General features: G+C 42.8%; 1 protein-coding gene across 1 annotated transcript in view; it reads left to right on the top strand.

Moving 5' to 3' along the window:
* The window catches only part of MSN (moesin), a 65,198-nt gene extending 45,786 nt beyond the window's left edge, over positions 1 to 19,412 (top strand). The window contains exons 3-13 of the mRNA XM_008710661.2: positions 4,736 to 4,831; positions 6,222 to 6,496; positions 7,919 to 8,002; positions 8,676 to 8,822; positions 9,840 to 9,936; positions 11,750 to 11,913; positions 14,544 to 14,674; positions 14,936 to 15,096; positions 16,367 to 16,459; positions 16,779 to 17,003; positions 17,551 to 19,412. Of these exons, the coding sequence (XP_008708883.2) occupies positions 4,736 to 4,831; positions 6,222 to 6,496; positions 7,919 to 8,002; positions 8,676 to 8,822; positions 9,840 to 9,936; positions 11,750 to 11,913; positions 14,544 to 14,674; positions 14,936 to 15,096; positions 16,367 to 16,459; positions 16,779 to 17,003; positions 17,551 to 17,715 (1,638 nt within the window). The 3' untranslated portion in view covers positions 17,716 to 19,412. The remainder of the gene's footprint in view (positions 1 to 4,735; positions 4,832 to 6,221; positions 6,497 to 7,918; positions 8,003 to 8,675; positions 8,823 to 9,839; positions 9,937 to 11,749; positions 11,914 to 14,543; positions 14,675 to 14,935; positions 15,097 to 16,366; positions 16,460 to 16,778; positions 17,004 to 17,550) is intronic.
* Positions 19,413 to 21,174: the final 1,762 nt, after the last annotated feature.

Here is a 21,174-nt window from a genome sequence, read left to right on the forward strand (position 1 = left end):
ATATATATAATCAGAGATGGAGGCATTTCTCAGAGTGGAATGGAAAGGACCTTAGTCACTGCAGCCACAGACGTTGTTCCTAGAAGAAGGACCTAGAGACTCTCTCCCACTAAAAGATAAGATTTCTCTTTTCTCTGGGGTGGAAGTCTCAGCTGGAAGCAAAGCTGAAAGCAAGCAAAGCTTGGCCTCATTTCCAAGTGGAGACAAGAGTTGCCTGATCAAGTGATTTCCAGTATCCTGTGGACCTTAATTGGAGATTTCCTTATAGCCTGGAGTCTAGGGGTCATCTGTTTTATCCTTTGTTCTTTTTCAGTCTCAGTTCTGACTTTAGATCATATTTCCTTCCCTCCACACCCTTATTTCCTCACTTTGGGACTTCAGTGGAGGCTGAGAGAGCGCTCTCCAAAGCCCTGAAGCCTAAGGACGTGGAAAATTTATATGCATCTGATTTCTCTATGTACATAAGGGAAGAGGCAGAGCTCAGCAAGATTAAAATTTGCTACTGATCCTGAGATCTTTTTTTGTTTGTTTGATATCACTTCAGCTGTTATTTGTCCAACTGCTCCTCAGAGATACTCCACATCCTAGAACTATTTTGGGTCCTGTGATCTTCCTCTCATTACACCCTTACTCATCCTTCTAGTGAAACAGACAACATGGTGCAAAATGAGGCTAAGGAGCTCATTCCTGGGACCTCTAGGACTGATTATGTAGTCTGTAGCTGCCTTAGTTCCTTTTAATTCTGGGGTCTCTGAGCCTCTACAATTGGTATAGGCAGAGGCCAGTTGCTGCCCTACCAGTTCTATTCTGAGTCAGCCATCCCATGACCTAGCGTCCTGGCCCTAATGGTCCATCTCTAGCATCTTCAGTGTGTCTCTTTCTCACCTGGGGATGAATTACTTCTTCCCCACCAATTACATCTGGACACACTATTCTTCTACAACCCTGTGGAAAATCTTTAGAACTGTTAATTGGATTCTACCTTAGATCTAGGATGAGATAAGAGGTGTTTTAAATAATCTTTTCTGTCCATACACTCCCCCTCTATCCTCTGCAAAAAAAAAAAAAGCCAATTATCACATTTCAACATGAGCATTTTGTGTTCTCCATCTAAAACCTATAGGCAATTCCAATTGCCTATTAGGCTCAGGGACTCACCTTGCCATTGAATCCTGGAAGTCTTTTGATCTTTCTAAAGACCCCCCCTCACACACACACACAACTTATCTTTCTAAACATGTTCCTAGTTACTCAAGTCAGCAAGAAGTAGATGGGAAATGGGACTGTATTTCTTTTCATTTACAAATAACCTTATTAGTGAAATGAACTTGAAGGAAGAAAGAGGCCATTTAGGTCATACCAGTTGTAGTAGATGGAGAAGCTGGATAGATGGGGAAGCTAAGGCTCAGAGAGGGAAATGTGCTGCCTTAAGATCACATAGCAAATTAGAGACAGAGGTGAGACTTTCATTCATGTTTCCTGATACCTGATTCAAGCTATGAAAGGGAGGGTGAACATCATGCACGCCCCAGTGATCAATGAAGCTTGAGGACTTGGGGATATGGCTTCTCTCCAAAGTGGTTGTTGACTGAGCCTAGTGGAAAGCCAGGAACCATATCTATACGCAGAGATGATCAAAGTTCATTACCCGGCTGGGATATGTGGGCAAAAGAGAGACAAGGCAGTTAGTCACTTGGGAACCCCGGGGCTCCTAAGCTCATACGAATCCTTGGGATTAAAAGAGAGCATGCTAGAAAAGAAAGGGTACAGGTTTTGGAATCATACACATCAGGATTCTAGTCTAGTCTCTATGGCTTTAGGCAGGTTGCCTGTCTTTTGGGGTGATGTGCAATTAAAAAATTACTTAAATTTTAGTTAACATACAGTGCAATATTGGTTTCAGGGGAAGAATTCAGTGATTCATCACTTATATACAACATCCAGGGCTCATTACAAGTTCCCTCTTTAATACCCATCATCCATCCAGTTCATCACCCACCCACCTCCCTCCATCAACCCCTCAGTTTGTTGTCTACTGTTAACAGTCTCTTGTGGTTTGTTTCCCTCACTCCTTGTCTTTCCCCTTTCCCATATGTTCATCTGTTTTGTTTCTTAAATTCTACATATAAGTGAAATTGTATGGTATTTGTCTTTCTCTGATTGATTTATTTTGCTTAACATAATACATTCTAGCTCCATCCACATCATTGCAAATAGCAGGGTTTCATTTTTTTTTAAAGATTTTATTTATTTATTTATTCGACAGAGATAGAGACAGCCAGCGAGAGAGGGAACACAAGCAGGGGGAGTGGGAGAGGAAGAAGCAGGCTCATAGCGGAAGAGCCTGACGTGGGGCTCGATCCCATAACGCCGGGACCACGCCCTGAGCCGAAGGCAGACGATTAACCGCTGTGCCACCCAGGTGCCCCAGGGTTTCATTTTTTGATGACTGAGTAATATTCCATTATATATATACTGCATTCTTTGTCCATTCATCAGTTGATGAACATTTGGGCTCTTTTCATGGTTTGGCTATTGTTAATAATGCTGCTGTAAACATCAGTGTGCATGTACACCTTTGAATCTTTTTTTTTTTTGTACTTTGGGTAAATCTCTAGTAGTGCAATTGCTGGATTGTAGTTCTATTTTTAACTTTTTGAGGAATCTCTATACTGTTCTCCAGAGTGACTGCACCAGTTTGCATTACATTCCCACCAACAGTGCTAAAGGGTTCCCCTTTCTCCACATCCTTGCCAACACCTGTTGTTTCTTGTGCTGTTAATTTTTCCATTCTGACAGGTGTGAGGTGGTATCTCATTGTGGTTTGGATTTGTATTTCCCTGATGATAAGTGATGTTGAGCATCTTTTCATGTGTCTGTTAGCCATCTGGATGGACAAGTTCTATTCATGTCTTTTAGGCAAGTTGCCTATTAAGCCTTTGCTTCTTCATTTATAAAGTAGAGATAACAGCCATCTCAGGGTTGTTCAGTGTTCAGTACCTGGTACATAATAGGTACTCGATAGATATGAGCTACTTTACCTTAGGGCCTCTGAAGCTCTAGATTGTAAGCTTCAGGAGTGACTATGGAGTCTGGCTTTGGGTGCATGGTAGAAACTTTGTGGATATAGTGGAGGTGTGTATGTGTGTGTGCACGTGTGTGTGTGTGTGTGTGTGTGTGTGTGTGTGTGTGTGTGGAGGGGAGATATGATTTATTCACAAGGAAGGACATTAGCAACATTGGGTCCTTTTTTCCTATTTCTATCTCCAGGTAAATTCCTTTACCTCACTCCCCTACCTCCCCTGCCCACCCCTCAAGAAAAAGAAAAAAAGAAAGAAGACCATCAGCATAACCTCATTAGGATGTGAGTCAGCTTTATTGCCTCCATCTCCAGTGGTGGGCATGCTGGAATTCAGCTGTCAGCCAGAACCATTAGCATGCTAATGTCAGGGACTGGAAAACAAACTCTATCTCCTGGCAGGCCTCCCTTTCCTACCCACTGCTTAGCCAAGAGGCCCAGAACACCAGGGTCCACTTAGGTACTATACTGAGGTACTCACCCTGTTTCTACCCTCTTTCCCACTCTCAACCTGTGTAAGTGGTAAGGGGAATCATGACTAGCTTCTAATCGGGGCTGTAAAGAAGCATCTCAGCACCTAGACATGGCACATCTTTGGAGTATATAGATACCACAATACCTGCTATGTCTTCTTGAAAATTCTTTCTTGGGGCATTATTTTTTTATTTTTTAGTATTTTTTTATTATATTATGTTAGTCACTATACAGCACATCCCCAGTTCTTGATGTAAAGTTCGATGATTCATTACTTGCGTATAACACCCAGTGCACCATGCAATATGTGCCCTCCTTAATACCCATCACCAGCCTATCCCATTCCCCCACACCCTTCCTCTCTGAAGCCCCCAGTTTGTTTCCCAGAGTCCATAGTCTCTCATGGTTCATTCCCCCTTCTGTTTACCCCCCTTCTTCTTCCCTTTCTTCTCCTACCGATCTTCCTACCTCTTATGTTACATAAATGAGTGAAACCATATGATAATTGTCTTTCTCTGCTTGACTTATTTTGCTTAGCATTATCTCCTCCAGTCCAGTCCATGTTGCAGCAAATGTTGAGAATTAAATGGGACTCAGAAGAGTGAGGGCATATTCCTTTTTTTTTAGTAATAATTTTTTATTATGTTATGTTAGTCACCATACAGTGAGGGCATAGATAAAGGAGTAAACCAAGAGCAGAAGATATAGGAGTTAAGTCAACACTGTACTTCCAGCCTTTAATTCATCCTGGGAGTAGAAAGGCACATGGCAAAATAGAGGGAAGAAGTGGCAGTAAACACTGGATTTGAATGGGTTTGGAGCCAAACGGACCTGACCCTTCTTGGAACCTTACTTTCACTATCTATAAAATGGGCCTAATTGTAAATGTATCACAGGGCTATTGTGAAAATCAAAGGGGATAATGAATATAGTTATTGGTGTATGGTGGTGGTCCTAAGTGATAGACCTGTTGCCTACCTCAGCGAAAGTACTTTGTGTAGAGTTGCTGACATCATTTCTTGACTGCTTCCCAAGTGTATTTCCTTGCCAGACCCTGGACACCTTATGTCCTTTAAAGTCAGGGACCATGCTAGTTTCGCTTTTGTGTCTTCTGTGCCTGGCACAAAGTAGGCATTCAATCAGTGTGTTTTTTGTTTTTGTTTTTGTTTTTTTCTTTTCTAGGTGGTGAAAACTATTGGCCTGAGGGAAGTTTGGTTCTTTGGTCTGCAATACCAGGACACTAAAAATTTCTCCACTTGGCTGAAACTCAATAAGAAGGTAACTGCTTACCCCATTGTTGGGTTTGGAATTCATTATTATATGAATTGTTATCTTATATTCAAGGGGCGGGGGTAAAATGTGCTAGCTGGCAAATCCAGGGCCGTGCTTTTCACTGGGTGGTCTACTGACCACTAGATCAGAATAAGGGCAGAGGACTCAGCCAAGGCAGAGCTCCTGCTCTGTCTCCACTTTGACTTCTAACAGTGAGGATGGCCAGTGTCCAAGGAGGAAGAGACCCTTCCCTTTCTCCTGGGAGCTCTGTCTTAAACTTTGACTTGCTTTATACCATAGTCATTAATGGCTTTTCAAGAGGGGATTGGCATCCTATTTTTTCTTTCCAAACTCTAGGTCTTTAGGAGGTTTGTTAAAAGGCGAGTAATAGACTTTTGAACTGGAAAGAATCTTGAAGGCCTCATAATCTTACCTTGTCTCTTCTCTACCTGTAACCTGATACCTAAACTCTATACTGATGCTTTTCTCTTTCTTGGTTTTCTTTTTTTTTTTCTCCCATAGGCATTTACACATAAGTTTATTAACACATGTATCTTTTTTTCCTTCAAGTACTTATTTAAATTCCAGCTAGTTAACATACAGTGCAATATTATTTTCAGTTGTAGAATTTAGTGATTCATTGCTTACATACAGCACCTAGTGCTCATCAAAGTGCCTTCCTTAATACCCATCACCTATTTAACCCATTCTTTCTTGATTTTCTATCTCAATTGAACACCAAATGAGATGATTTGAGTATGGATCCATTCAAGCTCTTCACGTCCAAGCAGTGTCTCTGCAGGAACATGGCAGTCCTCCATCTCAATATCCTCAAACTTCCTAACTTTGTCCTCGGAGGTTTCCAGTGTCTTAGGTTTCTGATTGTGTTTAGGCGATAGTTGCCTCACCTTCTGCTGGTAGAGTCTTATTTTCCCAAGAAGAGGAGACTTTTGCTGGACAAATGTGCTGCTGTTAAGAGCTAATTTCAGGCTTTAAAAGATAGTTTATGTTCTTGTCTAGCCATTTTCCAGGCCTCAATGATACATACTGGTTTTTACTTTGCTAATTTATGGTGTTGGGGAAGCCTTAAAGAGGAGCTTTCTTAAGCCTAACCTCAAAATTTAGGGGCAGTTCGTATATTGTCAGATGTTGGTGGCTTGAAGGCTTATGACCATCAGTGGGTATAAGGTCATTTCAGGAAGGAATCCCCAAAGAGAAGCAATTATGGACATGGAATTGGGTCCCCAGGGAAATCAATGTGCCTCTTTTCTGAATTACCAGAACAGTTGCCACCTGGCTCTTTGGGATTAACCAAATTGATGACCTTTTACTTGTCTCTCCCCACCCTACAGCTAAAGACTGTTTTTTGAGAACCCATAACCTTTGCTCCTCCCAGGTGACTGCCCAGGATGTGCGGAAGGAAAGCCCCCTGCTCTTCAAGTTCCGGGCCAAGTTCTATCCTGAGGATGTATCTGAGGAATTGATCCAGGACATCACACAGCGCCTGTTCTTCCTGCAAGTGAAGGAGGGCATTCTCAGTGATGATATTTACTGCCCACCTGAGACTGCTGTGCTGCTGGCCTCCTATGCTGTCCAGTCTAAGTATGGTGACTTCAATAAGGAAGTACACAAGTCTGGCTACCTGGCTGGGGACAAGTTGCTGCCACAGAGGTGAGGTGGTTCCTTTGGCCATCTGCACTTGCATGGGGAAGGTCTGTGGCTGACCAAGCCCTGTTATACAGGGACTGCCTTTCTACTAGGTAGGGTCTGTCTGAAGACCATGTTATGCATACTGGTTTTTACTTTGCTAATTTATGGTGCTGGGGGAGCCCTAAAAGAGGAGCTTTCTTAAACTTAACCTCAAAATTTGGGGGCAGTTGGTATAAGAGACACACATTTGCATATGGCACTGTACCCTGTTGTTTCTCTGACTCTCAAAATAAAAAGCTTTTTTCCCTCTTCTTTTGCCTGATTACAGAATTGCATTACTCTGAAAACAGGTGCTTATATAGATTACCAGCGACAGATTGACTCCTCCTACTCTGGTTCCATTTTTTCAATCCTTTTCACTGATTTAAATCTCTTGCATCAAAGGTTCACAGGAGGGAGAGAGGGAGCTCCAACAGTCTTTTAATATCAATAACCAGTGTACAGAGCTTTCTGCTTTTATAAACTTCAAAGCTGAATGCTCTCAAACACTCATTATTTTTGTTTTAGCATCACAAGAACACACGAAATGAATAAGGCAGGCATTATCCTTATTTCCTGGCTGAGGAAATAGAGCAGGGTGCTCACTCTGACTTGCCAGATCTCCCACAGCTCGTTTGAGGCAGAGCCAGACCTGGAACCCTAGTCTTTTGAATTTTTAACCCTGGGTTTTTCCCTACTGCATCCAGTGGCCATTTTCATAAGCTTTTGGATGGAAGGAAAAGTTCTTCATTCTGGGAGCCTCAGTCCCATTGGAGCTGTGGCATATGCACAACTTACCGGAAGGTATCAGGGATAATGGTTGTGACCTGGAACTCTACCTGAGTCACTGCTTTGATGTCTGAGATGGCATATTTAAAACAAGTCTTGTTAATGATCTAGTAGATCTGGGAGGTTGAGCCTGTTAGTTTCTTCTAAAGCCATTTGGGCTCAGTTCTCCGTTCTGTAGCTACAGGCTGTAATCTCATTCCTGAGCAATTTTCTTATAAAAGCAAATGTTGGTCCCATAAGGATCTAGGAGAGAGTGTCATGCCTCCTCCATGAGGCCCATCTCTACTCTTAGCCCCTCAAGGCAGCATAGACTCTTGATACATTACTGCCCTACTTGAAAATCACAGCGTATTACTGGATTTTCTGGTTAAAACTACAAAAGAAGGTGTTCCCACTGTCTTTCTTTCCCACCCATTCTTGTATCTCTCCTACCTCTCAGGCAGTTCCCTATATCTAATTAATACCTCCTGCTGTAATTTCAATCTACTTCCAGTATGATCTCAGTGGGCTGACTCCATATCTTCTTTGCATCAACACCTCAGAGAGCTAAGTGGGTTTCCCTTTACGCCTGCATTTGGGTTTTGTGCTTGAAACTACTATCTGTTATATTCCAAGGGTCCTAGAGCAGCATAAACTCAATAAGGACCAGTGGGAGGAGCGGATCCAGGTGTGGCATGAGGAGCACCGGGGCATGCTCAGGTAAGATCGCCCTAGCAACTATGGGTTCTACTGCTTTGGCAGGGAGAATGAGAGTAGGTTCTGGAGGAAGGAGGCAAAGGACTAGGGTCACTGGAAGATGTTGGAGAGAAAGGGACAAGAATGCAATTTATAGGGGAAATTAGAGATAGAAAGCAAATAATGATCATTATAAAGCTATATTTTTTTTGAATGATGGCAACTGATAGTCCAAACAGTTTTGACCATAAAGAAACAGAAGGGACTTCAAGATCCCCAGGGAGCTTCTAGAGTACCAGGGACTCCTCCCCAAGAAAGAAATGAGGAAGGAGCTCTCTAAACATGGCAGATCATTTGGGTGTTGTCTAGTTGAGTAACAAATCTTATCATTTTGCCATCATTACACCATCTGGGCTCTGCTAAGAATATAAAGTCTTCATTGCAGCTAACATGCCAGAGGCCAGCAAGGGTCAGTCCACCCTTGTTACTCTTGGGAACCTCAGATCTTAGGCTCCTGTCAGCAGGTTTTGTTTGACAAAAGTCATGTTGTGCTCTGTTTTCCATCATCTGCTCACCTTTTATACCCTTTCCCTCCCCTAATGGCAAGGTTCTTGTCAGAAGTGCAAAGCAGGTAGGCTATCTCCCTGGGTCTGATTCACAGGCTCCCCTCTATAACTCCCCCAAATCTGTTATTTAGGGAGGATGCTGTTCTAGAGTATCTGAAGATTGCCCAAGACCTGGAGATGTACGGTGTGAACTACTTCAGCATCAAGAACAAGAAAGGCTCAGAGCTGTGGCTGGGGGTGGATGCCCTAGGTCTCAACATCTATGAGCAGAATGACAGGTATAGCTTAGAGTTCTCTTAGTTTATTTGGGCCACTCTGACACCTAAGGTTCATCATGAAGTAGGACTGTACCTCCTGGGTCCCACCTGGGTCCCACATTTTTCTACTTAGTTTAGATCAGCCCAGATGATTGCCATAACCTCCCAGGCCTCTAAATCTTGCATTGACCAGACTTACACCATCCACTATGGTAGTCGCTGGCCACATTAAGCTCTTGAAATGTGGCTACTCTTAAATTGAGATATGCTGTAAGTGTAAACTATACACAAGACTTCGGAGACTTAGTGTGAAAAAGAAAATGATGAATGTCTCAATATTTTTTAAATATTAATTTACATATTCAAATGATAGTCTTTTGGATATACTGGGTTAAATGAACTGTTATTATAGTTACTCCCACCTGTTTCTTTTTTACTTATTTTCATGTGGCTACTAGAAAATTTAAAATTGCATGTGTACCTCTCATTATATTTCCACTGGACAGCATTAACCTAGCATCTACCTTGTCAGGATTTGTAATTAATTACACTCCCATATGATTAAATGCTTTTTGGCCTATTTTCCCTCTTTCTACAGATTTATGTCACTTGCTTTTTTTTTTTCCCCTTGGTCTGCCCTTGGTGAGGATGGATGTAATAAATGATTGTTCCATGTAATTTCTGAATCTTGGATCTCATTGTTTACATTCTCCCCAACTGTTACAACCTTGGGTGGAAGAGTCCCAGTAAAATAGGGCTGGAGATTCTTGTGATTTTTACAAGTTCCATGCCTCAATAAAAAATAAAATAAAACAAACCTCAGAGTTTGGGACAAGGAATAATAAGTTTGTTGTGGTATCAGGAGGTCCCTTTTGTACCCTCAGTGCTGTCAACTGACCTGGTGGCATGTGATAACACTGGCTGAGCTGGCAGTGAATCTACCTCCTTAAGGAAGAAGTTTGGGATGCAGAGGGCAAACCACCAACCCTCTATGTCCTTCTTGTCTTTCCCTTGTCCTAATGTTCTTGTTCTCTACAGACTGACTCCCAAGATAGGCTTTCCCTGGAGTGAAATCAGAAATATTTCTTTCAATGACAAGAAATTTGTCATCAAGCCCATTGACAAGAAAGCCCCGGTAAGTGATTCTTCCTACTGGATGAGACAGGTACTTGCCAAGACCTGGATAATGCTAGGAGCAATCATGTCATTGTATCTTTCTCTCATTTTTCTGGCTTTTGTGTGTCTGTGGGCAGGGGGTGCTGGGAATAGGAGGAGCAAAAGGAGATTGACACTGGAAGGGGATATTGATGACAAGACATGACTAGGAGGCATTCTGTAGCTGGTGCCACACTGCTACCTGTGTGTTAGGAGAAGCATAGATGAGGGAGAGCCACAGGCAGTCTGAGTACTGCCTCTTAGCCACCGTCCTCTGCTGCCCTGATGCTGTGGGGTGGAAACAGAGAGTGCATATTATTTTTTAAACCCTCTAGGCTTTGAAGTGAAACTGTTCATGTGCTTGATTTATTTTTAATTGTGGAGAAAAGACAGAGCCAGAAGTCCAGATCCAAAGATGATCTTCCAAACTTGCTTTTTGGTATAACTTTGCTGCTGTCCTCTCAAGACTTATCTCCAGAGCAACCCAAGAACAAGAAAGGCCTTTGGGTCCAGTCATTCTTCTAACATGCTCACCACACTTTTCACCTACTCAGTTCCCTGTGGTTGATAAGACTGGAAAGATGGTGATTGAGAGTAGGATAGAAAACAGAAAACGGTCTCCTCTTTTGGTGTACCTCATGTCCAGCAAGGGTCAAAGCCCATGCTAAGACAAACCCTTCTCATGAGGCCTCAACAATTCTTCTCCAGCTGTAAGGTCTCTGAACTTCTGCTGCTATGCACTTTATATATGCTATATATGCTATCAACAACACTGTCAGGTAGATTGTAGCATACCTGTTTTATAACTGTGGAAATTAAGGTTCAAAGAATTGGAGCGTTTTGTCCAAGATCACACAGCTAAAAATGGTAAATCTGGGGTTTATACATACATTATTTGACCTCTAGAGCCTGTGCTCATTCCACTGCACACTAAGCCATATGAAACAGTAGTTTGGGTTCCATGGCAGAAGAACTGGTAGTTAGCCCATTAGTTGGTAACCTTGGTCCAGTGGTATTTATAGTAACAAACTCAGACTCACTAGATTTTCGTGTGTGTGTGTGTGTGTGTGTGTGGTCTTTTCTTTCTTTCTTTCTTTCTTTCTTTCTTTCTTTTTCTTTCTTTCTTTCTTTCTTTCTTTCTTTCTTTCTTTCTTCTTTCTTTCTCTTTCTTTCTTTTTTAAATTGCTGCTGTGTTCAACTCTCATTGGAAAAAGGTAAGTAACAAAGCCAGCTGAGATCAAAGGCTTATTTTTTTAAAATAACAGCCAGGACAATCATGTTCAGATTTATGTATTCATGTATACATTTACAACTTACCTTATTCCAAAAATGATTTAAGGGCCTGTGTCTAGGATATGCTTTTAGGAGGTTACAAAAACCGTCCAGCCCTCCATACTGTACTCACCAACGTATTATGCAGGAATTATTGGGCCGCTAAGAGAGGCCCCTGAGATTTAGCAGGATCCCAAATTAGCAGATAGGTTCAGTTCCTATCTTTCAATTAGATTGAGGATATTTTAGGATGCGATGCTTTCATAAGCAAAGGTTGAACTAAATTGTGATTTGGTGGAAAGAGCGCTGGTTTCAGAGTCAAGAAGCCTGGGTTCTAGTCCTGGGTTTGCCACTAGTCTGCTGTGTTACCATGGGCAAGTCACTTCACCACTCTGATAATTAATCTTCCTATGTGTAACATGAGAAAATTGGGCTAAATAACCCTTTCAGTGCTTTCAAAAGGCAGAAGCTCACCTTCATCTGTCCCTCCAAACTCATTTTGATTGTTGGTTTCCCATCAGGACTTTGTCTTCTATGCTCCCCGACTGCGGATTAACAAGCGTATCTTGGCCCTGTGCATGGGGAATCATGAACTATACATGCGCCGCCGCAAGCCTGACACCATTGAGGTACAGCAGATGAAGGCACAGGCCCGGGAGGAGAAGCACCAGAAACAGATGGAACGGTAGGTTCTGTGGAACTGGAGTGGAAGCTGGGGCTAGGGCAAAGAAGCTTCTCAAAACTGTCAAGATTGATACAGGAAAGACATGAAACCCTCCTGGGTTGGAGCGAGAGAGCTGTACAGAAATGTCACCTCCTCCATTAAGTCTCAGGCATCCCCTTCCTCAGGAAGCAGGTATCAGAAGCCTAGGATTTCAGGGACTCATAGGAGGGAGAGGTATTTCACAGTTCCACATTGTCTCTGACCCTTATGCCATTGCTCTTCTAGGCAGAGTCTGGGTTGCTCTGGGCTATCTGACCAGCGTAGTGGCATTAGCAGAAAGCTCCATGCCCATTTAAACATGGACTCTGTAGGGATTTCTGAGTGGAATTGGGCAGAGCCACCAGAATTTTTCTTATGAAGCCCCTATGCTCTGTAACCAACCCCCCTGCTACTGAAAGTGTAGCAAGGCTCAGCAACAGCAATATCAACTTGGGAACTTATTAGAAAGGCAGACTCTGACACCCTACTCCAGACCTGCTGATTCAGATTCTGAATCTTAAGATCCTAGGTGATCAGTTCTCCAAAGAAGGTATGCAAATGGCCAGCAGGCATGTGAAAACATCCCCAGTCACCAGGGAAATGCAAATCAAAATGAAAAGTGAGATGCTATTTGACTGACTAATATGGATATAATAAATAAATGCAGAAAATAATAGCTGTTGTCAAGGATGTGGAGAAATTAGAATTCATGTACATTGCTGGTAGAAATGTTCCAGCTACTATGGAAAATAGTTTGGTGGTTTCTCAAAATGATAAGCTTAGAATTACTATATGATGGGGCGCCTGGGTGGCATAGCGGTTAAGCGTCTGCCTTCGGCTCAGGGCGTGATCCCGGTGTTACGGGATCGAGCCCCACATCAGGCTCCTCCGCTATGAGCCTGCTTCTTCCTCTCCCACTCCCCCTGCTTGTGTTCCCTCTCTCGCTGGCTGTCTCTATCTCTGTCGAATAAATAAATAAAATCTTTTAAAAAAAGAATTACCATATGATCCCACAATTCCACTCCTAGGTATATAATTGAAAATGTACATGTACACACGTGTTCATAGTGATACTATTTACAATAGCCAGATGGTAGAAACAGCCCAAGGGTCCAACAGATGAATGGATAGACACATTGTATAGCCATACAATGGAATATTATTCAGCCATAAAAAGGAATGAAGTACTGATACATATTACAATGTGAATGAAACTCTATAATATTATGCTAAGTTAAAAACACCAGACACAAAATTTCATATACCATATGATTCCATTTATATGAAATATCCAAAATAGATAAATGTGTAGAGGCAGAATCCAGGTTGGTGGTTATTAGGGGTTATGGAGAGGAGAGATAGGAAGAAACTCACTTAATGGGGGTGCAGTTTTGCTTTAGAGTGATGAAAATGTTTTGGAACTAGATAGAGGCGTGAATGTACAACATTGTAAATGTACTAAATGCCACCAAATTGTTTGCTTTATAGTGGTTACTATTATGTGAATTTCACCTCAATAAGTTATTTAAAAAATAAGATCCCAGGTGATTCCTATACATGTTAAGGTTTGAGAGAACTGTTCTAGTAGGTACTCTGTAATAAAGAGTTTGGAACCTCAGGAGGCTTTTAAATCTAGTAGGCTAGAAAAGGAGTCTGTGTTTGAGAGGTTAGACACCAAAGTTCTTATTTATTCAGAAAAATTTTACTGAGATTGGGGGCAGTTTACAGAGCTGGATCTGGCAGGAACATGCCCTCAAGGACCTCACAGTCTGGTAGGAGAAAGAGGAAAAACACTATTTACATAACTGTTCAAGGTACAAATGCTGTGTCATTTTTTCACTCAATAAATATTTATTGAGCAGTGAAAGATAAAATAGACAAAAATCCTTACTATCAGGAAGCTGACATTCTAGTGGGAAGAGACAAAACAAATAAGCAAATTATACAGTATGTGAGATGGTAAGAAGTGCTGTGGAGAAAAATAATAAAGAGGAGGGATGGGGATAAGGATAGGCCAAGTATTCTGAGGGCCCAGAGAAAGAAAAGATACCTAGCCTAGGGTGAAAAGGCAACCTCCTGGAAGAGGTACTGGGGCAAGAAAAAGTGAATACCTACTCTAGATTTGCAACAAATTCTGGGGAAAAAGAGCCTAGAGCGGGGCTTCAGAGGGCCTGCAGCATTAGACCTAAGGACTGATACCCTAGCCATAGAGATCAGTGGACTTGAAGCATGGTATCCCAGCACAGAGTCAAAACTTGACTCCCTATAACTATGAGGTAGGCAGGGTAGGACTTATTAGGCCATTTTACAGATAGGGGTACTGAGAACAAGAACAAAGAAGTGATATAGCTAAGTTCACCCACTGGTTACCCACTGGTGAGTAGTAGAGCTGGGAGTCCAGGTTGGATCTCCTGACTCTGGGACAAAGTGACAGGGTCCTGAGTGTACTGACCCACGTGGGACTATGATGTGAGGACAGGATGTGGAGATAAGGGAGCATGGTCCCAACTCGCAAGCTCGAAGTGTGTTGGATGGGTAGGCGCTGAGGGTCCAGGACCAGGGAACCTTGGGGCCTTTCCATGTGACTGATTCTATCCTTTCTCTTTTCTTAGTGCTTTGCTGGAAAATGAGAAGAAGAAGCGTGAGATGGCAGAAAAGGAGAAGGAGAAGATTGAACGGGAAAAGGAGGAACTGATGGAGAAGCTGAAGCAAATTGAGGAACAGACTAAGAAGGCTCAGCACGGTGAGGCTTAGAGTCAGTTATCTTGAAGACTGGGTTTTCCTAGAGCCTGACTCTATGAGCTGAAGACCCTTCTGCCTGAGCTGCAGACTCAGGGTATATAATCCATATGTGGCTACAGATAGATGAAAGATGGGGCAAAAGGAAGAGTGCCCAGAGCTTTCTGCCAGCTGTGCCCTGGGGTGAAGCATTTCCGGGAAGGAAACTAGGTGTTCCTTCCATGTCTGCATGTTTCACCACCTTTCCCCCTTCTTCTCTTTCCAGAACTGGAAGAACAGACCCGCAGGGCTCTGGAGCTTGAACAGGAGCGGAAGCGTGCCCAGAGCGAGGCTGAAAAACTGGCCAAAGAGCGTCAAGAAGCTGAAGAGGCCAAGGAAGCCCTGTTGCAGGCCTCCCGGGATCAGAAGAAGACTCAGGAACAGCTGGTAAAGCCACAAAATGGGCTAGAATTGTAGTACCTGAATTTTCTTCCCTATCTGTCTACCTATTCACATTTACCCCTGCCTGCAGGGCTGGCTCCTTCCAGCAGGTGCCAGTCAACAGGCCCCCAACAGATAGCTTATTCAGAAGCAAGTTGCAAAGTCACTGATGTGGCCCAGAAAGTCTTCCCTAACTCTTACTTTTATTCTACTTTCTTAGCCCTTTGGGATCTGAGCTGATGACCTGACAAAGGAAAGGGAGGAAGGAAAGAAGCAAAGGAATTTACACTTAATTGACTACCTACTGTGTGTTACAAGCTATGCTAGCAAATTTTCCTTTCCCCATTCTTATTTCCTCTCCCAATAATCCTATGGGATTAATCTGCATGGGATACTATGCCCAGATAAGGAAATTAAGACTCAGGGAGGTTTAAGGGACTTGTCAAAGATCACAGTGTGGCTGAGTAAGGATAAGAACCCATTTTTGCCTTTTTGAAGGGTTTGTTCACTAAAATCATATGTAAAACTATGTTTCTATGCACTTTTCAGGGGAAGAGGGTAAGTAATCTTCATTTCATCTTTATTTATTTCTGTGACTCAGAAGTTAAGAACCTATGTCCCAAATTCCTTGATATATGTTCTTTCCCTCTACTGTTTGGAGTGTGAATGCAGGAACTAAGACCTAATTACCAGGGGGAATCTTCCTCTAGGATATAGATGTGTCCAAGGTGTGAGGGTGTGCATAAGCTTTTTCCCTTGTTCAGGTTGCCTTGTGATACTACAGTGTTTTTCCTATACTTGCCCTGGGAGGAGTCTTAGTGGAGACCTGAACATTCTAAGAAAACAGGAAAAAGTCTGGCACTTCAGGCAGTGACACAGTGATTTCCAAAGCTTTATGAAGGCCCTAAATATGCAGTGGGCAATAATGCATGCAAGAGAGAAAGAGAGTGGGGGAGAGAGAGGGAAGTGGGGGAGAGGGAGAGGAAGAGAAAAAGAGATGAGGAAGAGAGAAATGACGTTTGTGTTCAGGAGGTCTGTAGTCTAGGTGTAGATCTCTGACTTCTAAGGAAATGATTTGGAGTTAATAACAGTAGATCTGAGAATAGGAGTGGTCCTCCAGGCTTCCTGGAGGAGGTGTGGTAAAAAGAGCCTCCAGGACAGCAAGCAAGTGGAACAGCAGGTTCCCTATGGATTCCCCAGGGGTACAGGGGTTGAAGATACCTAGGTCCTGAGAACTAGAAGGCTCAGCTCTCACAAGTTTCCAATTTATCCATAGGCCTTGGAAATGGCAGAGTTGACAGCTCGAATCTCCCAGCTGGAGATGGCCCGACAGAAGAAGGAAAGTGAGGCTGTGGAATGGCAGCAGAAGGTGAGACACAGTGCCCAGAACAAAAACATTATGAGAAAGGGTACCACATGCATAGGTTTCAGTTCTTTGATTCATCAGATTTGGGCTCCGTACTCTTTCCTTCCTTAACAGCAGGCATCATGGGCTTTCTCAAATACTTCCCAGAATTCTCCAATACACCAAGGAAGTTGGTAAATTATTACTATTGTACAGGTACAGAAACTAAAGGCAGACACAGTGACATGGCCTACCTCCTGCTTGGCCATTCTATGCACTTGTAGGATGCCACAAGTTAGCTTGATCTGACTGCTGATTCTTCATGCCCTCTGTTACTGGACAGGCTCAGATGGTACAAGAAGACTTGGAGAAGACCCGTGCTGAGCTGAAGACTGCTATGAGTACACCTCATGTAGCTGAGCCGGCTGAGAATGAGCAGGATGAGCAGGATGAGAATGGGGCAGAGGCCAGTGCTGACTTGCAGGCTGATGCCATGGCCAAGGATCGCAGTGAGGAGGAACGTACCACTGAGGCGGAGAAGAATGAGCGTGTGCAAAAGCACCTGAAGGTATCCTGGCAGGGCCAAAGGGTCAAAGATATCCTGTGCATTCCCTAGATCATCATGGAGTTAGGTAGAGGAGCCTGTCTCAATGGAGTATGGGAGTCTGAGCCTTTCTCTAATGAGAGCTTTAAGGGTAGGCACCCATCACTTATCAATCAGACCTTGGGCCACCTCTTGCTTTTTTTTTTTTTTTTTTTTTGCCCCACACTCCATTTATCTCTTGTATCCATAAAATACCATGACCCAATTTCTACCTGGATCTTTGATAAGTTGCTCTACTCTCAGAGAATACCTGCCATTAGTCCCCTAAGTTTGTGGGTTTTTTGTTTTATTCTTGCCCCACTGCAGTCCCAACAGGGCTGAAAATGGCCCTCAAAAATATGTGTATGTGTTTGAGTGTAAAAAGAGAGGAGTGAAGGAGTGTGTATGTGTGGAGAGGGAGAGAGAGAGAGAGGGAGAGAGAGAGAAAGAATGAATCTGATGAATCTGGTTAAATAAGGGGAGGTAAAGTAAGAGCAAGCCATTAACCCCTCATCCCCTTATACCCTCACAGGCCCTCACTTCAGAACTGGCCAATGCCCGCGATGAGTCCAAGAAGACTGCCAATGACATGATCCATGCTGAGAACATGCGACTTGGCCGAGACAAATACAAGACCCTGCGTCAGATCCGGCAGGGCAATACCAAGCAGCGTATTGATGAGTTTGAGTCCATGTAATGGTCACCCAGGCTCTAGGGACCCCTCCTCCCTTCTTCCTTGCCCCCATACTCCTATACTCTTGCCTAACTCACACTGTGCTGAAGCCACTAACTAGAGCAGCCCTGGAGTCATGCCAAGCCTTCAGTGCCCCTATGGGACCAAACCTAGCCCCTCAGCCCTCACTCACTTCCTTGGGCAAATAAATGGCCCACTATGGTGCCAATTGGACACTCTTTTCTCTCTCTGTCCCATTTTAATCTAGCTTTCTAGAAGAGACCACTTCCGTAGCTCAGAGGCACTTCCCATTTCCCATTGATTGGGGAAATACCCCCACTTTTACTGTTCTGTAGGACTTAAGCGTGGTGTAGGTTGAAAACTAGCCCCATCCCTGCGTGAACTGCATTCCTTTTCAGGGTCCTGTGATTTGCAGAACTGGAGCATCACAGGGTTTACAGAAGGAGGCAGGACCCTGGATATATCCTCTAGGATGTCAACTGACCTAGGGTTAGACCTTCCAATGTCCATTTCTTCTAGAGTTATTTAGGCTTTATAATGATTGGAAGCTAAAAAGATGTTCAGTCATTCTTTATGCCTCCCAGATTGGACCTGTTACAAAATTCTTATAAGTCTTGTCCCTGAGTTCAGGAAGTCAGTTTCTCCCCACAATGAGATGGGAGGAGACAGTACCTTCAAGAGACTTCACCAACATCTTAGAAGGCTTTTGGCCATTCTATTCAAGCAAGGCTGTTTAGAAGATCCTCCCTCAATGCCTTATGGGAGCCTAGGCTTGTTTTAAGGAAGCTCTATGGGCAGAGGTATCCCTTACTGTTATTCTGGGCTCCTCCCTTCTTGGGATCTGCCCCTCCCCGTTCCAATCCCCAAATTCCCTCCAGCTAGAATAGTAGGGATGGTTACCCCAAAACCTAGCCAGCCCTATCCAGGACTCTTGCCAGTGGGGGGAATTGTTCACACGGGCTTCAGAGAGCTGTTGGGGGCTCTGGCCTTGTCCCTTCTATATTCTAACCCCTTTCTCTCAACACAGGAGCAGCCTCCTCCTCTTCTTTGTTTCATGTGTGCTTTTTTTTCTACCAGTATTATATATTCTAGTGGCATCTGATTCAATATAATTTCTGTGTTTCTTGCTAATGCACCCTTAGAAGATATTAGTTTTGAAGCAGGATCATTTTGGCCTCATTTCCTTACCTGGGAAGCATATACTATATTATAAAAGAATATTTTGCCAGAAACATTATTGTAAGAAGCTTTCAGTATTAACGACGTCACCTGTCACAGTCCATTCTTGAAGTACTTGGTATTTGGTTTTATTGTTCTTTTTATTTTCCCTTCTCCACAGAGTTCAGTCCCCAAAGGATCATACTGTCCTTTCATGCAGTGCCCCTGGCCCAGAGCCCTTGGCTTTGATCCCTCCCTGACTCCATCCCGCCTGACTTTGGAGAGTCTTATGTGCATTGCTGTGAATTATATTGACACTCTCTTGGTGATATGCCCTATACTGGCTAAATTCAAACCTGGAATTCTGGGGCAATCTAGCTGCCTTAAGGGCAATAACACACCCACAGGGAGGCTAGGGAGAAAAGTTATATTTTGTATTCGGTTTTTTGTGTGTATTTTTGGGGTTTTTAAAAATTGTTTTTGGAGGGGTTTATGCTCAACCCATGTTCTATTTCAGTGCCAATAAAATTTAGGAAGACTTCTCTGTGACTTGATTTTTTGTTGTGGTGTGAGTAGGTGGCTATAAGGTACTACACTGTAATTTCCATTCTGTAGACCACCTTCCAATCCTTGTTCTCATTTCATCCTCGTTTTAGTCCTATGGAGAGTGGATATGAGCATCGTCATTTTAGAGAGGGGCCAATGGAATTGAAAAAGAAGAATAACTGCCCAAGGGCACAGGACTGTCTTAATCACCTATGCACTTTCCACAGCTCCAGGCCAGTTTTTCCAGTGTAGGTGGGCCCTGCATTGACCATGTGAGGCTCTGGGGCTCACTTGCACTTGGGACTTTGGAGCTCCTTGTGAGGAATGGTTTGTATCCCTAGACTCCTCCTGGGATAGTTAGGCCCTGTCTTGCCTTCTCGTCAGGAAATCTTCCAGGCTTGCCAATTTTCTTTACAAAACATGTCAGTTTTGTAGCCTAAATGGTAATGCCAGTTTTACAGATAAGGAAACTGAGACCCAGATAGGACTTCTAGGCTGTCTTGAACCTGACACATTATCTCACTTAACAGTCCCCTTCTTGGTGAACCAACACTTGCAGGGAAAAGTAAACTATGTATTCCGTGAGCTGTATATCCTTCACAACAAACCTTTGAACCAGGGCATCTGAACTTGTCTGCACATTGGAATTTTAAAGGTTGAAAAGCCCAGACCACATCCTCAGATCAAGTTACAATCTGTAGTAGTAGGATACAGACATCAGTATATTTGATGATTTCAATGTGTAGATAGACTTGGGAACCACCGTTCTGAAGACATAGTATTTTTTAACACTTTTTAAAATTTTAAAATTTTATTTTAATTTCAGTATGGTTAACATATAGTGTTATATTAGTTTCAGGTGTACAGTACAGTGACTCAGCAATTCCATACATCTCCCAGTGCTCTTCACAGCAAGTGCACTCCTTATCCCATCCCCCATTTCACCCATCCCCCCACTACCTCCTCTCTGGTAACCATCAGTTTGTTCTCTATAGTTAAGAGTCTATTTCTTGGTTTGTCTCTTTCTCTATCTCTTTTTACTTTCTTGCTTTTTTCCCCTTTGTTTCTTAAATTCCACATATGCGTGAAATCATATGGTATTTATTTTTCTCTAGGCATTACACTCTCTAGCTCTATCCATCTCATTGCAAACGACAATATTTCATTCCTTTTTTTTGGCCGAATAATATTCCATTGTATATATATATATACCACTTCTTTTTCCATTCATCTATCAATGGACACTTGGGCTACTTCCATAATTTGGCTATTGCAAATAGTGCTGCTAGAAACATAGAGTTGTAAGTGTCCCTTTGTATTAGTGTCCTTGCATACTACTAAATACCTAGTAGTGCTATTGCTGGATCATAGGGTGTTTCTATTTTTAACTTTTTGAGGAAACTCCATGATGTTTTCCACAGTGGCTTCACCAGTTTGCATTCTCACCAACAGTGCAAGAAGGTTTCATTTTCTCCACATCTTTGCCAACACTTGTTTGTTGTATTTTTTATTTTAATTATTCAGACAAATGTGAGGTGGTATTTCATTGTAGTTTTGATTTGCATTTCCCTGATGATGAGTGATGTTAAGTATCGTTTTGTACGTCTGTTGGTGATCTGGTTATCTTCTTTGGAGAAATGTCTGTTCATTTCTTGTGCTCAATTTTTAATTGGATTATTTGTTTTTTGGGTGTTGATTTGTATAAGGTCTTTATATATTTTAGATACTAACCCTTTATCAGATATATCATTTGCAAAT

The sequence above is a fragment of the Ursus maritimus genome (genome assembly GCF_017311325.1).
Source record: "Ursus maritimus isolate PB19 chromosome X unlocalized genomic scaffold, ASM1731132v1 scaffold_X1, whole genome shotgun sequence".
Classification (NCBI taxonomy): domain Eukaryota; kingdom Metazoa; phylum Chordata; class Mammalia; order Carnivora; family Ursidae; genus Ursus; species Ursus maritimus.